Raw genomic sequence first — 18,505 nt, forward strand, 5'->3', positions numbered from 1 at the left:
CCGCTCTTCTTTTTTCTACCGCTTTTCGTGAACTTAATCAAATCTCCCTACGCGTCTCCTCTTTTTTTTTTTTTTTTTTTTTTCTATCATTTCATATTGAATTTACTTATATTATGTGTTGTCAAGTATACGAATTTTTTTTTCACGAAAATGACCTATGCTATTTGTGTGTGTTGTGGAGACATGTGAATTTTTTTCATTTCATTATTTGTCGTCAGACATGTGAATTTTAATAAGGACAAGGTCGTATATTTGCACAAAAAAGGACAAGCTTGTTTAGCAAAAAAGGTCGTATATATATTGTTTAGCAAAAAAAAAATATATATATATTAAATCTTTGTTCAGATCATGGTATAAGTAAAACCGTTTAGCATATAGTCTATAAAAAAAATTATCTATTGTAAAATTATCGATATAACAGTTATCTTAATTTATATTAGAATAATAAATTTTAATTTATTAACACGGATTTTAAGCACTCCAAATTTTTATTAAAAAAACTTTTGATATTAATCTAGTTTATTGTAATGTTATCTAAAAATACCTTTTATTTTGTACTAAAATTATATTCTGAAAATATAGATATTACTTTAGATTTTCTTAAATATAGGTAAAGTTACTTACCAAAAATAATAAAATAATGATATTTAGTTAAATTATTTACAAAATAGATAATTTACGTACTAAAAGCATATTTTTAACAAAACAGGTCAAAAAATTTGGATAAAATTATTAATTTGTTTACCATACATGTCGTACCCACAATATATTTTTCATATAAAATAAAAAACATAAAAAAAACCGCCTCAATTGTGAATTAAAAGTTTAGTAAACTATGTACGATATTCTATGCCAAAAGTCTAAAATTAAATCTGTTAACATATGTTACACATCTCAAATTTTTATAGCCACAAATACATTTTGTCCAATTAATAGAACTAAAATGAGAAATCAAAAATTAAAAATTATTATGATTCTAGGACAGACTTGAAAAAGCTTATGTCTGCATAATTAACTCACATTACTTTTCATATTAAACTCCTGTTCTAGAGCGGATTAAACAAAAATTATGTTCATATAATAAATTTTTGTTAACAAATAAACTATTTTAATATATTAAATATATTTCTAAAAAATCTTGTGCAAGCGCATGAATGATAGTATTTTTAAAAACCTAGTTAGTGTTAAAAAAACAAGACTTTGTTCAAATAGTATTTTTAGATTTTACTCATCTAATAATAATAAAATATTTTGAAACTTTTTTAATATTTCTTTGAATACACAACTTACACGTCCATTATATAATTAAGCGTCACAAAAACAATTGGTAGTATTGTCGAAACTTTGAATACTTTCTGTTTTTAAAAATTATATAATTTTGTTTTAAAATTTCTCATTTATAATTTATAATTTCTCATTTATAATTTATTGGTAACGGAAATTATATTTTTATATATTTTAATCAAAGAAAAGGTAGTCAAATGAGTACACAAGGTTTGTTTCCTTGTTTTTCATAATCAAACTCCCTTTGGGACAGAATATTTTTTATTAAATTAGAATATATAAAGGCTTGAAACTCCCAATATTAGTGAAAAAAAAAATCATTCATTGTTATAACAATTGTTTGTTGCTGTTTATAACTTGTAGACGTTTGCTTGCACAAATTATTAGACTAAACCATGAATACATACACGTTAATCTGTCACAGATAAAGGTGAAGTTAGAGACAAAAACTGAAATACGATTTTTGAGTACACAAAAACAATTGACAGATTTGTCTTCCTGAAAGCGATTTAAGAAGTTTTGTTTTTATTCTTATAGATTGTATTTAATTAGTAATTTTATATATATATATATATATATTCATTTTATTATCTACTATATTATTTATTATTTCCTTTTTCTTAAACATCTTTGGACTAACAAAACCCAATCCTACCAATAGCCATAATAATATACAATGCTAGTACATGGATTTGAACTTTTGTGGGTAAGACCGCAGATGTTTTCGTTATAATCACCTCACTAAAAGCAAATTTGTAATTAATTATTTATTGTTACAGTGAACACTTTAACTTGACACAGAGAACTACAACGAATGGTTCTATTGATATTATGTTTATGATGGATAATTTTATCTTTGATATGTGGAAATATAATGAACGGCTTTACTTGTAATACGCTGAAAATTCTTGTAAATTTAAGTTATTTGATCTGGCATTCTCAGGAAAGGAAATCAAATAACTTCTGGTATAGAAGTATTAATGAAGTTTTGGTTAACTATTTGCACAAAACAGTTTTATAATTTATGATATTTATGAATGTAAAACTTGGTCTGTGATTTTATGATGTTTTATTGATAAAAAAATTTAACTTTGCGATTGTTTTTTTTACTTTGTATGTTCAACAGAATGCACAATGTATATCGTTTGGAATTATCTAAACTTTTTCAATACTAAAATATGTACCCACTTTTATGTATAAGAGATTTTAATTTAGTTTGTAAATGTTAAATTAAAATTAAATAAAAATATGGTGTTAAATTTATTTTTGATAATTTCATTAACAAAAGTGTAAAGAAAATATCTAATATATGTAATAAAAAATTTGATACTTGATTATAAAAGTATCATACGTAATGAACAGTGTCACCGACATATTTTACTGCGCATTACATTTCTTTTGCTTTAAAATGGCTGTAAATCTTATAATTTTGTTTTTTTTTTAAATGACTGTAAGCTAAAAAAGGTCATATTTTTCCCTTTTATTTCCTTTTATTTTTCTTAATGGTGACTTTGTCTGTCCCTTTTTCTTCCTTTTTTTCCTTTGTTACTTTTTACTTTCCTTCTTTTATTCTTTATGTACAAAAATCTACATATAACAGATGATTGGAGTATTCTTCAAAAAAAAAAACATATGATTAGAGTAAATTAATATGCAAATTTGTTTAATGATTAATCTATCGCTATGCACTCCCTGTTTTTTTGTAGTGATACATACGTTTGAAAAAGAGCTAAACAAAACCCTTTATGCATATTACATGAGTGACTCTAAAACAAAATTTCTTATGTTTTTAAATTTTTAAATTTTTATGAAATATTTTCTATAGTTTTTTTTCTACTTAATATACTATATATTACATATTATTCATTGCAAATGTCATTTTCCAGAAAAAATATCATTAGGTTTACAATTTAGGCTCTTTATTTTTTTTATGCCTATAAGTTAATTTAAAGATTATGTATGTTTATAAAATTTAAATATTTTATTTAAGAAAAATTTCTATGACATAATTCATTTGGTAAATAATAATTGAAATTTATATAGGATGCAAATGGTGGTGAGTGAAAGGAATGAAAAAATAAGAAGAATAATGAATTAATGATAGATGAAAAATGATGAGTGGAATTATTTCATAGCAAATTTTTCTTAAATAATTTGAACATTCAAAAATAATCCATCTCTCATTTGGAGATAGGGAAAAAATATTATTGTATGTGTTGTATAAGTTTTTTTGGGTTTTGAAACATATGTGTTGTATAAGTTGTTGTGATAAATGAGTGTGTTGAATAAGTTATTGTATTGATAAGTACTGTGTTATATAAGTTGTAAAATATTTTTTGAAATATCCCATTCTTTCGGGTTAGTACTATGAATACCAAGGCTTGGGAGAAATAAGAACCAAATTAAGTGAGTGAGTTGAGTATGAGTACTGTTTCTATCAAGTCTTTGTAATATTTTGAGTGTTCATCATAAGAAAAACTCCCCTCTTTTAAATTCGTTTCTATACTGATTTGATTCTGATAAATCACTTTCATGGTTGTACTTACTATATATATATATGTGTATATGAATTCGTAAAAGGTGTATGTGTTTATTTTGATCAATTCCTTTAGTTTTGGCTACCCATTCAATCAACAATCCAAAACATTCGATATATAAGAACGTTTTCCACGGTTGTACTAGCCGGTAGGAAAACTCTGATACGATTTGTATTCATTGGCCGTGGAGAAGTCTGGAATCTTGATTAAAAACATAAAAAGTGTTTTAACAAAAAGAAAATCATATGATTCATACATAATTAATCAAGCTACACCAAAAGAAATTAGGGAGAAAGAAAGTGTGTATATATTTTTATTTAAAGTGATATTTGATTGTGAAAGGTGTCACGGTAATCTTACGGCCGGTGAGGTGGGTACGTAGCATCTCCAAAAAATCATGCATTTTTTTACGTTCTTTTGAAGTTTTCAAATATATAAGCTCCTTTTAGTTTGATGCATGCTCACGAGTGTGTAATACTTTTTTAAGGATAAAGTTCTGTTTTATTTATGGAAGAAAACCTCTTTCTAAAACTGGTGTAAATGTTTTACATCACACCAAAATTTTATTTAATGAAGCTACTACGATGAACCCACAAAGTGCTAATGGGTTGGGGAGATAGATCAATATCATATATTTTGTACGGCATACCTTAAGAAAACAAAAACAAAATCCAATTTTCTGTTTGTTTAGATTTAGTTACAAGAAGACAGTGATAGATAGATACGACAACTACAATATTAGGCTTGGGCCACAAAGTCGTCATATATATATTTTTTATTTTGTTTTCTTGGGTCTGAAGTGACCCAATTAACACTTGGTACATAACAAGACATTGAACCTGTGGATGAAAAACAAACTGAAAGGACCATAATGGTCTAAGTGGGCGACGGTAACAGTGAGACATTCACGCTGCAATGACAATGTTTTTTTTTTTCTGTTTTCTTAATTTTATCAAATGAGGCCAAAGGTTTTTTTAGTATAGAGAAAAACGTTAATATATACCATGACCAACCGCACCAAATAGCTGTGAATAGCATCGTTCGTCGTTGTTTAATTTCGTCAACCATTTAAACTATCCTTAACTATCTACTATAGTCTATCATTTGGAAGATGAAAATAAAAATTCCGTTTCAATATATAGTTGTTTATTTCCATTTTCAAAACGAATGAATGGATAGTCTTACATTTGAAGGGATGCTATTAAACTATTCTGAAAATAAGCTTTTTTATTTACGATTGATCATTCAAATTTTAATTTATTTTGAATTTATACCTAACTAAAACTAATTTTTTTTAATGTTATCCAATTTAAATAAAAAATAAAATACAATAAGAACATCTATTAATATAAAACAATATATCACCAACAATCAATATATATATATATATATATATTTAATCATCTTATATATAAAAATTGCTCAACTTTCACCATATGATTGACACATCAGCATAGATAGGTTGACACATGTCCTTAAATTTTAATTAATAAATTTTAATATTAAATTTTAAAACAATGAAAGAATATGAAAAGTTTATTTTATTAATTGACTCTTAATTAAAATTTATATTAATTTTAAATAACAATTTATGTTATAACTAATTAAAAATATTGATAGATATGTATTTAATTTTTATATAATTGTAGATTACTTAATAATATTTAGATTACTTAATAATATTCAAGATGTATTTTAAATTAATTTTTTAAGATTATTTATAATAAAATACTGACAAGTAACAAATGAAATGATGATTATATTAATTTTATTTTTTTTAATTAATTGACTATCAATTAATATTTCTGTAAATGTTAAACAAAAATTTATGTTATAACTAATTAAAAATATTGAATGATATTTATTAATCTTAATATAACTTTAAATTACTAAATAATATTCAATATGTATTAATATTTTATAATTTTTTAGAATAAAATATTAACAAGTAAGTAAGTAACAAGTAATGATTATATTAATTTTTACAAAAATATAAAAAAAGTTTGAAAATTTTAAAAAGAAAAACCTGCACATAACTTGCGGGTATTCACATAGTATATATAAAAAGAGGTGAGTTTTCTCCATCTTTCTGCCACATCAGCTATATCAATAAATTTTGAAATAATATGTGTCGACACCAATTAAATTAATAATTTTAAATATTTGGAGAATATGAAGAGTCTATTTATTTATATATTAATATGACAAAACCAAATCATTTTTTTATCTCTCATAAAATTATATTTGACTCAAATATATCTTGAGATACAACGTGAAAAATGAATGAATTTATTTTAGCGAAAGCGTGATAAATAATTTGACAATCATGGTTGCGGAGGAGTAGAACGCAATTTTGCAGGTTTTAAAGAGTTCTAGATGGAGGAGTTGGCCACATATGTTTGAGAGAAGGAAGAGAAATATAATTCATTAGTGGTGAGGAATATAAGAAATACAAGTAAACATTTGTGTGTGATGTATTGGGGTATTCTTTTTTATTTAGTTATAGGTAAAAAAAAGAAATAAAGAAAATTAGAAATAAATATGAGAAAATTAGAGAATTATGTTTGATTAGTGTGACTTTTTTCTTTATTTCACATGATAAAATATCAATATCTGATATAATCTTTCCCAAATCAGTGTAGTATTAAAATTTTGTAACAGAAAAATACATAATTATTATATTTACGAAATAATATATTATATAGAAAGTATTTTATATTTATGAATTCATATAAGAATATATTATTTTTCATAATAAAAACTATGCGCGTATGTGCAGATATTAGTCTAATTATTACTGAAATTGATAAAAGTTTTATAAAGGTTCATTAATATTCTACACTAATAAATATGAATTTCAAGTCCCGAAAAATGCAATAACAAATACAGATTAATGGAGACAACTTTATATAAGATCTTCAATGTGGTGTAAGAAGATCTGTGTGGTGTGTATGCGGGCGGAAGAATTGTCAATTGTAGAATTGTCGATATAATATATTCTCATAATTTATAATATAATAATAGATCTAGTGTTAAAAAAAAATTATTACTGATATTAATATTAAGAAAATTAACAATGTGGCAGAACTTAACAATACAATGAAAAAATGATTCTATAATTACAGATGAAAATGGACATTGAATGTTAGGAATTAACTCATACGTAAGCACATGGTTTTATTTCTAAATTCACTCAATATATACGTTCATAGAAACAACATACTGTATGTTCATTTCTAAGTTCTAACATCATACGTTCACCTTCACCATCATAAGTTTACCTACACTCGTAATATACATATAGGTAATACTGGCCTATATACACTAAAACTATATTTTAAAACACAAGAACTAACCCATGCAATTGGATAACTTTAATATATTAATAAAACAAAAATTCGTTAATATATAAAATTATAAGATTTGACAATACAATGACAAATGTTTTCAAGATTCTCACGTTTTTCAATCTATCATGACAAAAATCGACAATACAATGACAATTTAATTCCAAATTCTTACATTTCTCAACACAAGGACACATAAACTTCCAAGATTCTCAAGTATTTCAATCATCATCTCTATAAATACCATTGAAACTCCATGTTTTTCGTTTTTCTATTTATACTATGTAAAGTGATTTTATTCATACCATATAGGTTTAATTTCAATAAATCGTGATTTTATTGAAAAATTATTCACTCTTGATCTCCCCCATTTATTTTGGTGTATCTTCTGATTTTCAGGTATATTTGGGCTGCTTATGAGCCTTCTTCTATAGTTTTTTTTTTAAGTGTGGACTCTCTTGTAGCTATTAGTAGATTTCTTGATTTATGTTTATTGCTTCACTTCTTAGATAATGTCCATGAAATACGTTGGCATGTACGTTACAGCTGAGAGTTAGAGATTCATGGAGTTGGGTGTTCCTAGTTTGGGCTTAACGCATACTAATGTATCTAGTCTCTAGTAATATCTAGGACTTGGGGTAAGTTGGTATGATGAATTGGTTTTAGAGTTTTGGGCTTATGGTTTCTTTATTCATTCTCTTGATTGATCATCTAAAGCAGGTTCTACTACACGAATGAACTCATCAATGCATTTACTTATGGTTCTTCGTAAGGTTTGTGAAGTATATTCAGATGGTTTGGTGATTTGGGCATAATGCTTGAGAGTAATTAATAAATGCATGGTTTGTTGAATTTTGCATCGCATAGACATATAGATGTGCATTTAGAAACTAAAAATCATGAATATAGGGGGTGAAGCCATATTCAGCCAATCAAGAGATTAAGGGATGATGAATCTTTGGACTTGATGATAAAGTTAGACTTCCTAGAAGCATATGAAGCATAGGACGATATTAGAGACTAATTTCAAGAAAAATATTCATTAGCTCTGGTGGTATAACGGTTTACAACAAAGTACATCATGCTATGGGTTTAAAATCAAATACTTTGTTCTGTTTTTTTTATCTTTTCTAATTTCCCCCCCCCCTTACCCTAAATTACCACCAAGCTAACCAATGTTTATGTTTAGCTCAATGTATACATTGACTGACTAATTTAGTTTCTAGACACACCTTTTTTTTTTATCAACTTCTAAATACTATCACGACATTATCATGAGATTCAGGTCTAGAAAAAAAAATGCGTCACACATAAAAATTATATATTTTTATTAAAATTATCCTGACATGAAATATGTATTAAAATGATATTAATTAAGCTTTAAATTTTCTTTAAAAATTAGTTTTTTTTAAAAAAAAATTGACTTTTTAAAAAAAATTGACTTTTTTTAAAAAATTAACCTTTTTCTTATTTTCACCACATTAAAATAACAAAAAGTAACCGATCAAACTTTAAAACATGTCTAATCATACTTGTTGTAGGAGATTAATTTTTGAAGGAAGGAATATTGGAAAATCAATCCAAGTGGCTCATCAGAATTTTTAACAAAAATGATTTAATAGATTAATTACATCCCATATCAATTAGTATGAAACTTTTAAAGAAGAGCTCAAAAATAATGCGAGTTTTGCCTGATGGACCAAATCGAACAATATTTTACTAACAAATTTTTTTTGACATAGGCTTAAAACTACCTAACATATTTGTATTTATTAAGGGAAAAAAACTCTAATCTTATTATTTCCATAAGCAGTGTATATATATATTACATAACTAATGTATCAGAAACCCTAATGGGCCATGAGACATTAACCTGATGGTTAATGGGCCGGTTACTAGAAGTCCATTTGTTTATAACACTCCCCCTTGGACAAGGTAACCGTGCCTGTCATAAAACCGGGATCTCTATAATGCGCTGGGGAACGTTGCCTCATTAAAACCTTACCAGGAAAACCCAGTGGGAAAAACCATGGTGAAGGAAAAAGAGTACAACACGCATTACTCCCCCTGGTTTAGGCATCACTGTAGATCTCTAAGTCTACACATTCCTATCTGATGAATGAGCTTCCGGAGTGTAGAAGTCGGTAATGATTTAGTGAATAGATCGGCTGAATTTTCGCTTGATCGGACTTGCTGAACCTTGACCTGACCATCCTTCTGTAGCTCATGAGTGAAGAAGAATTTGGGCAGAATATGCTTCGTCCGGTCACCTTTGATGTAGCCGTCCTTGAGTTGAGCGATACAAACTGCAATGTCTTCATACATCACCGTAGGCTCCTTATCTTCGTCCATACCACAATCTGATCGGATATGCTGAGTCATGGACCGCAACCAAACACACTCTCTACTAGCTTCGTGAATGGCCAAGATTTCCGCATGGTTGGATGAGGTAGCGGCAATAGTCTGCTTCATGGATCTCCAAGATATGGCTGTTCCTCCATGCGTGAAAACATAACCGGTTTGAGACCGGGCACAGTGCGGATCTGACAAATATCCTGCATCAGCAAAACCAACTAAACCATCCTTGTTATGGTTAGAATAAAATAATCCCAAGTCCTTAGTACCTTGAAGGTATCTAAGGATGTGCTTAATACCGTTCCAGTGCCTTTGAGTTGGACACGAACTAAAGCGAGCTAAGAGGCTCACGGCAAAGCAGATGTCTGGTCTAGTGTGACTAGCCAAGTACATTAATGCTCCTATAGCACTGAGGTATGACATTTCAGGACCGAGGATTTCTTCATCGTCCTTCTTTGGACCGAATGGATCACTATCCAATCCAAGGCTCCTCACAACCATTGGGCTGGTTAATGGGTGGGCCTGGTCCATATTGAATCTCTTGAGTACCTTTTCAGTGTATGCCAATTGATGCACAAGGATTCCGTCATTGACGTACTCAAGTTGTAATCCCAAACAGAATTTAGTTTTGCCTAGGTCTTTCATTTCAAACTCTGCTTTTAAGCATTCAACTGTTTGGGCGATTTCACCAGATGTTCCGAGGATGTTCAAGTCATCCACGTATACTGCTATGATTACAAATCCTTTGTTTTGATATTTTCTGATGAAGATGCATGGACTGATCGGATCGTTTTCGTAGCCTTCTCTGATGAGATATTCGCTTAACCGGTTATACCACATACGTCCGCTTTGTTTCAGTCCATATAAGGATTTGTTCAGCCTAATGCAGTGTTTATCACGAGATGCATGCTTATCTTTGAGCTCAATACCATCTGGTAATCTCATATAGATTTCACTGTCCAGTGGTCCATAAAGATATGCGGTTACAACATCCATTAACCGCAAATCTAAGTTTTCTCTTATGGCCAGACTTATGAGGAATCGAAATGTAGTTGCATCCACCACTGGAGAATAAGTCTCCTCATAATCGATTCCGGGTCTCTGTGAGAATCCTTGTGCTACAAGGCGTGCCTTGTATCTAACGACTTCGCCGAGTTCGTTTCTTTTACGCACAAAGACCCATTTGTTTCCCACTGGTTTAACATCGAATGATGTCCTTAAGATCGGACCAAACACATTCCGTTTCTTTAAACTATTCAACTACACGTTTATGGCTTCTTTCCATTTCAGCCAATCTGATCTACGAGTGCACTCAATTATAGACGTGGGTTCTAGATCCTCTTGCGTGTGCGCAATCTCAAGTGCTATCTTGTATGCAAAAGTTTCATTGATGTCGACATCTTTTCTGTTCCATAGAGAACCGAATATGATATAATTGATTGAGATCTCATTATTATCAATCCCTTCAGAACCTTGAGTTTTGGCGTCCCAAACCTCTTGAGATGGTTCGATAGGGTAAGTATCAGCTGAGGCTGTATCCGTGTTCTCTTGAATCCCGGTTTCAATCATTGCACCTTTCTTTGATTTCCGGGGATTCTTATCTTTGGAACCTGGTGGTCTGCCACGTTTCTTACGTGCGTCAGACTCTGTAGCAACTTGACTTTTCCCTGAGGGGACATATATTCGTACTGGTGCATTACAAGCTGGTATGTACGATTTGGTAACTTTGTTCGGGTCAGCAAAGGAATCTGGCAATTGATTAGCTAGCTTTTGTAAATGTATAATTCTTTGGACCTCTGAATCACATTCTAGAGTCCGAGGATCTTGCCATTGTGTGGATGTTTGATTCCATGAAAGTTCTTTTACCAGCTTGTCTGTCTCACCACCTAATCTAGGATATACCGATTCATCAAATCGGCAATCTGCATATCTGGCTTTAAACAGATATCCTGTAGTTGGCTCGAGATATTTTATGATGGTGGGAGAATCAAAACCAACATATATTCCCATCCTCCTTTGAGATCCCATTTTAGTCCTCTGTGGTGGTGCAATGGGTACATAGACTGAACACCCAAATATTTTAATATGGGAGACGTCTGGCTCATGACCCGTTAGCAATTGGGATGGTGAATATTTGTGCTCACTAGATGGTCGTATGCGTATTAGTTCAGCGGCATGTAAGACTGCGTGTCCCCAAGCTGAGACCGGGAGTTGTGACCTCATGAGTAATGGTCTAGCAACCCATTGAATTCGTTTAATGAAGGATTCAGCTAATCCATTTTGTGTATGGACATGTGGAACGGGATGTTCAACACTTACCCCCATGGAAATACAATATTCATTAAACGCTTGGGAAGTGAATTCACCAGCATTATCAAGACGTATAGTCTTTAATGGGAAGTCTAGAAAATGGGCTCGTAATCTGATGATTTGGGCCAATAACCTAGCAAAAGCCTGGTTCCTAGAAGAGAGCAGACAGACATGCGACCAGCGGGTCGATACGTCAATGAGGACCATGAAATATCTGAATGTCCCACAAGGTGGGTGAATTGGTCCACATATGTCTCCTTGGATTCTTTCCAGAAAGTTCAAGGTCTCTTTAGACACTTTGACTGGTGAAGGTCGGGTAATCAGTTTCCCTTGTGAGCAAGCTGTGCACTTGAGGTGCTGAGGGAAAAATACCATTTGGTTTAAGGCTGTGCCCTTTAGAATTCTGGACTAATTTACGCATCATGTTCGCACCGGGATGACCCAGGCGATCATGCCAAATAGTGTAATCTAAAAACCGTGCTTTGATAGCAGCATTAGCCTCAATCATACTGACTTTAGCATGGTAAATGCCAGTAGATACGGCGGGTATAGTTTCAAAAACTTGTTTATGACCATTTATCATTTTAGTGATAATTAAAAACTCTTTGTTCCCTTCATCCTGAGTTTCGATATGGAAACCATTCAATCTTATGTCTTTGAAACTCAATAGGTTTCTCTTAGAACTGGGTGAGTATAAGGCATCAGAGATGTCTAGATATGTGCCATTTGATAACAACACATTAGCTTGGCCATGGCCCTCTATTAGGCTCGAACTACCCGCTATAGTGCTAATATTTGCGGTTTTGATTACTAAATTTATGAAGTAATTCTTGTCTTTTAGAATGGTGTGGCTCGATCCACTATCCACAATGATATCCATATTGTCTTGCATATCTTCATTAAACAAGAATTATAATTCAATAACATGCAAAAATGAGATGTAAATAAAACATTACTCCATAAATTAAAATGTAAAAGCAAAAGGTCTTAAAAATCCAAAGTAAAGACAATAAATCCCAAAAACAAAAGATAAAAGTTTAAGGAGTAATGAAAAACAAATTCAGATTTTTTGAGATCAATCAAGAAGGTCGGAGAGCTCATAATCCATGCCATCAATCTTATCATCCTTTGAGTCATCTTCATTGACTTGATGAACCAGGTTAGCCTCATGATTATCTTTCCCATACTTCTGGTAGAGCTCAGCAAGATATTTGGAAGTACGGCAGTTCTTGACCCAATGATTAGTCATTCCGCATCTTGAGCAAGGAGTTGGTCTAGATGAACTGCCTCTTTGGGTCGGTTTGTTGATACCACGACCCTTACCCCGACCAAAAACTGAGGTTAGGTCGGTTATCTTGGTTCGGTCTACCGCGTCCTTTGCCGCGCAGTCCATGTCCATTTCCACGTCCACGTCCACGATCTGAGGATCTGTTACGTTGGACGAAGTTGGACTCTTTTCTGGTTCCTTCTGGCAATGGGGCTGATCCTGGAGGCCGCATGGCACTGTTCCTCAACAGAAGCTGATTGTTCTTCTCAGCAAGCAGTAAGCAAGATATCAAATCCTCATAGGTGCTATGATTCATGGCACGGTATTGTTGTTGGAGAACAACATTGGGAGTGCCAAAAGTAGAGAATGTTTTCTCTAGCATATCCTTATCAGTGACCTCCTCGCCACATAGTTTTATGAGTGCAACTATCCGAAAGAGTTCGGAATTGAATTCTTCGACGGATTTGAAATCTTCGAACCGTAGGTTCTTCCAGTCGAACTTGGCTTGGGGCAGTATGACCGTTTTCTGATGGTCATATCGCTTTTTCAGTGCCACCCAAAGTTCGAGTGGATCCTCAAGAGTGAGGTATTGTTGCTTGAGAGACTCAGCGAGGTGATGGCGGATAATAAATATCGCCGAGTACCGTTCTGTTTGAGTCGCGGTGTTGGGATCTTTGATGCATTCACCCAGACTTTTTGAGTTGAGGTAGATCTTGGTGTCAAGGGCCCATTTGAGGTAGTTATCTCCGGAGACAGTGAGTGCCTCATATTCGACTTTCTGAATGTTTGACATCTGAAACATATAATAATTTATGTTAAATAATCAATAGTATGAGACTATGATCATTGGAATAAGGGATTTAAGGTATTCTTGGGAAAACTTTCCATTTCAGGAAACTTGCTATTTTAGGAAACTTGCTATATAAGGGAACTCTAAAATCGAACCTTAGGGTTTATAACCTAGCCGGTTTACTAGTGTTTCCAAATTTAGCTCTAATAGATAAACATTGGTTTTTTTTTTTTTTTTTTTTTTTTTTTTTTAAGGGTTTAGGGTTTAGGCAATCTAGAGATTGATTTTGGAAACTAATTTGAAATTAACCGATTAAGCTTAAACCGATCGGAATGATCGATTAAACAACAAAACCGGTTAAATTAGATTTAATTTTGGAAACCGGTTATTAAGGTTATTAATCGGTTAAGGGATTAAACTAAACGGATTTGCTAGGGTTTAATTTTTATTAGGAAAAACCGATCGGTATAGGGTTTGAACAAAGCATTAGGGTTTAGGTTTTATATGATAAAGCTGATTAGGAAAAATAAAACCAATTATGGTTTTGACAAGAAGAAAGAGGATCGGTTTGGTTATGGTTTTAAAAACGAAAAAGACGATGAAGAATCATGAATGAAAAGAACCGATCCATATTAGGGTTTTCAAAAAAAAAAAAAAACCAAAACTTTGATTAGGATCTATAGTTTTAGATAATACCTTTTCGCCAAATGGATTTCTGACCGGCTTATGATCTGGGAGCTAAAGACCACAGATATCTACTAGAAACTCCTGCTGATGATGGCCAGAAGGGAGGACGAACAGCTGCTACAATGGAGGAACCACCGCTTGGAAAGAATCACCCGCTAAGGTGGGACAGCGCCGATTGTTTTGAGTCTTGAGGGCGCGTCTGGTGTCGGATTGAGGAGCGGTTTTCACCACTAGATTCTTCTCTTCCAGGGCTTCAAAATGATATGTAGATCGCCTTCTAACTCCTTGTATTTTGAGAGATATGATCGTTTGAAGTTGAGCTTCGTGCTGATAACGTATTAAGGGAAAAAAACTCTAATCTTATTATTTCCATAAGCAGTGTATATATACATTACATAACTAATGTATCAGAAACCCTAATAGGCCATGAGACATTAACCTGATGGTTAATGAGCCGGTTACTAGAAGTCCATTTGTTTATAACAGTATTTGTTTTTTTTTTCCCTTTGGTCAACATAAAGAAAATTCACATAGAAAATTCTTAAATTCAAGACAGAAAAGCTAGAGATTCTAAAAAAATTTCCTCTTTTAACGACACATCAACTTTTTTTGTTTAATTATCTCCTAGACTAATATGTACACATGTAAGGAGGATTCGCATCTGAAACAAAAAAATTAGAATGTAATAAAACTAATAAGCAAGTCTAAAGACTCTAAACATAATTCTTTTTTCTTTTTCTAAGACATTTAAAATGAAAAAGTGTTAAAAAGGATTGAACTTTTTATTTTCATAGGACAGTCTCGTTATTCGAATCAGTGTGTCAAAGAGACTTTGTACTAACCAAAGCCAAAAGTGGTGAAGTTACTTTCATCCGTATTGATGTTAACAGAGCAGCAACCTCAGTGTTTTTTAGGTCCGATGCAGAGAATAATCGATCTTCGTTTGGACTTAGTAGAGTCAATAATATTAACCAATAAACCTGAGGCTTTTACAAGATTTTGAGTAAAAAAAAAAACTAAGCAAATCCTAGAGGGAGTCTCCACAAAACGTTTTGTGCTTTTTAACTCTCGAATCTGAATCCTGACCTTCATAATTTGAAAACCAATCAAACACATCATTCTTCTTCACCTCAGAGAACAAACACAACTCTTCTTGGTTTCTTCCTCGGTAAGCCCGACTAGACCCGGCATCTATTCTTGTAGAGGGTGGTTCTGAAGATATACCAAGCCTCAAGGATAAATCACAGAGACTCTCTGTTGCTGCTTCTTCAGGGGCCTTTATACCGATAGGCATGCCAATGATTATAGGCGTTTCAGGGACTCTAAAAGACATGTCCACTTGCTGCGTCTGATTATTACCTCCTCCGTAATACAAAGGATACACCGAACCCAAGTTGATTGGAGCTGGAGCTGGAGAAGTGCTGGTCGCTAGTTTTCTTGCCAATGGCTTCTGATGCATCTGCATTGATTCATGTAGAAATGGGTAACCAGGAGGAGCTACGTGCTTGTTGCTGTCATCAAGAACATCTACAGGGATCGCAGCTTGACCGGTATGGCTTGGTTTGGTGGGGTTTTGAGCTTGATGATGATATTCATGATGGTATGACGGCTCATTAGCAGACGCAGAAACCGGTTCTTGGATTTTTGGACCGAGGTAAGTCCTTATGCTACTATGTCGTTGGCTTCTTGAAGCTCTTACAGCAATGCATCCCAGGTTAAGAGCAGCTGGCCACAACAACAACAACAAAAAGAAAAACAACAACTTTTTAAACAAAATCAACAGTAGAAAGCACACAACTTTTTCCTAGGATTTGGCTTTTAAGCAAGCTTGTTCAATCCCAAACCTCACTGTAACAAGTTCACTAACTTCTAAGCAGTTTTAAAATGCATAGCCTTTTAGAAAACAGTTGAATATGCAAAATTAAATAAAAGGCAAATCACCTTCAACACAAGGAGGCAAAAGAGGGCCAGTTTCTGTGCTTTCATCTCTCCTAATAATGGTGTCAATCGCATCATTCACCCTATTCCACATAGTATCAGCATCTGTATACTCTTCCTAATGAAAAACCGAAATCCAAAGTCAGCAAAAAAACACAATAAATTTCGTGAGAAATGTACACAAAAAAAGAGAGTTAAAAACCTCGGAATTGGCTTTAGAGTACATGATTTCTTCGGCTTTCAAGACAACGACAGGAAGCTTCTCCTGCCATTCTTTGTTCTTCCTCGTCGCTCCACTGTGTGCTTCCATGGCTAGCCTGTAATCCAAACAGCAAAAAAAAAACCCATCAAATTAAGAAACAAATTTAGAAACCCTAGAGAGTTAAAGAGGTAAGTTGAAAAAACCTGAAAATCTGGCGGATAATTGAACCTCTAATGGGTTGGTGACGATCGCTATGCCAAGCTCGTTTCACACACTCGTAAGGTCTAGGACCAGGCCTCGGCATTTTTTTTTCTCTTCTTCAGCTTCTTAAAACTCGGATGCTTTCTTCAGCGCCTAAGTGACACTCAGCTACAAATCGAAGAAACGAACCAATCATTCAATTTTCCGGTCAGAGAAGTCGGCGAAATGGTGGTTTTTGCAGCTTTTAAGATCGTTTTTAACCGATCCAAGGACTACGAAGGAGGAGGAAGAAGAAAACAGATCTGAAGCTTTGAAGCTCTGAAACTTGTTTTTTGAAATTTTATCCGAAGGGAGCTCACCATGGATGCATCACATCTCCATCTTCGGGGAATCTCCGTAGTTACTACGTCTCCATCGTCGCCGTCATAGCTCCTTCTGAAAAATGGTGTGTGATTTTGATTTCGGGGACCAGTTTTCTAAAACCGAACCAGTTTTGTGATTTGACTATTTTACCCCTCGTCTTGTGAACTGTCGTTTTGCGTTTAAATAAGAGGCAGGTGCTAGGTTCGAAGCACGAAAAAAACCTTTTTCGCAGGAAATACGTTGGATAATCATAGCAAAGTAAAATTTTGAATTAAAGCTCTCTTATTCAATTTTAGGGTGGCTAATTACCCTTTATCTTTTTTTATATTTTTTAAATTAAATTTAATAACAAAATTATTAAAAATTGTAAATTAATTAAAAAATATTAAAAATCGTAATTAAATAAAAATATTAAAAAACGTAATTAAATAAAAATATTAAAAATCGTAAATTAATTAAAAAACTGTTAAAAATCGAAATTTAATCAAAAAACATTTAAATTTAATAAAATTATGAAAAATCGAAATTTAATCAAAAAATATTTAAAATAGAAAATAACGAAAATTTAAAAATTGGAATTTAATCAAAAAAACATTTAGAATCATATCATATATAATATATGCAAAGTAAAATTTTCGCTATAAGATCTCTCATTCTATCTAGGTAACTAATTCCTCTTTATTCGTTAATCGGATTATCTGTTGAGCGAGATTATCTGAAAAAAAAATATATATATGTGATGTGGGAAATCCTAGCTTAAATTGAGAGCTATATATAAATATATTACTTTTTTAAATGTATCTTAAGCTCAATTGTGGTTTGGTTTCTACATTGGTCGGCTTTTTGTTGTATTGTTTACCGTCTTTATTTTTTATAAATCAATTTTTCGTTTTTTCTATTGTTTTTTTCTGTTTTTTCAGTACCAGTAGTAGTGTTCCTCGATTATATGTTGTTGTTTTATGTTGTCAGTTATTCTTCCTTATTTAACGTGATTAAAACCATATCAACATATCATAAATCATCTTCATTGTCTAATGAACAGGTTTTAAGTCTTTTGTTTTTTTTGCTTGTTTTAAAGATGGCTTTCTGAATTCTGTTTATTTTTGGAATAATGTAAGAGATGCCAAATACTCTAGCAGGACGTAGAGGAAAAAACCAAAAAAGAAAACAGAAAAAGGGAAAAAGGGAAAAACGAAGTAGAAAAAGAAGAGAAAAAGATAAACT

At 32.1% G+C, this 18,505-nt stretch overlaps 2 protein-coding genes across 3 annotated transcripts; both read right to left on the reverse strand.

The window, feature by feature from the left end:
* Nucleotides 1-12,908: 12,908 nt before the first annotated feature.
* LOC112084432 lies at nucleotides 12,909-13,893 on the reverse strand. The gene is made up of 2 exons (XM_024153567.1): nucleotides 13,157-13,893; nucleotides 12,909-13,089 (listed from the first exon to the last, which is right to left on the reverse strand). Exons 1-2 carry the CDS (start codon nucleotides 13,891-13,893, stop codon nucleotides 12,909-12,911), a joined length of 918 nt encoding a protein of 305 aa, XP_024009335.1.
* A 1,628-nt stretch (nucleotides 13,894-15,521) lies between these two features.
* LOC18013816 lies at nucleotides 15,522-17,359 on the reverse strand. Of its 2 annotated transcripts, XM_024153791.1 has the most exons (5): nucleotides 17,278-17,351; nucleotides 16,921-17,086; nucleotides 16,718-16,832; nucleotides 16,519-16,633; nucleotides 15,522-16,302 (listed from the first exon to the last, which is right to left on the reverse strand). In XM_024153791.1, the coding sequence occupies exons 2-5, from the start codon at nucleotides 17,019-17,021 to the stop codon at nucleotides 15,605-15,607; spliced, it is 1,029 nt and encodes a 342-aa protein (XP_024009559.1). In that variant the 5' UTR covers nucleotides 17,022-17,086; nucleotides 17,278-17,351; the 3' UTR covers nucleotides 15,522-15,604. The 2 variants fall into 2 exon arrangements, with proteins under 2 accessions (XP_024009559.1, XP_006418809.1); XM_006418746.2 differs by having other exon boundaries at nucleotides 16,921-17,359.
* Between the last annotated feature and the right edge of the window lie 1,146 nt (nucleotides 17,360-18,505).

Source organism: Eutrema salsugineum, unplaced genomic scaffold, assembly GCF_000478725.1.
Source record: "Eutrema salsugineum unplaced genomic scaffold, Eutsalg1_0 scaffold_4, whole genome shotgun sequence".
In the NCBI taxonomy this organism is placed as follows: Eukaryota; Viridiplantae; Streptophyta; class Magnoliopsida; order Brassicales; family Brassicaceae; genus Eutrema; species Eutrema salsugineum.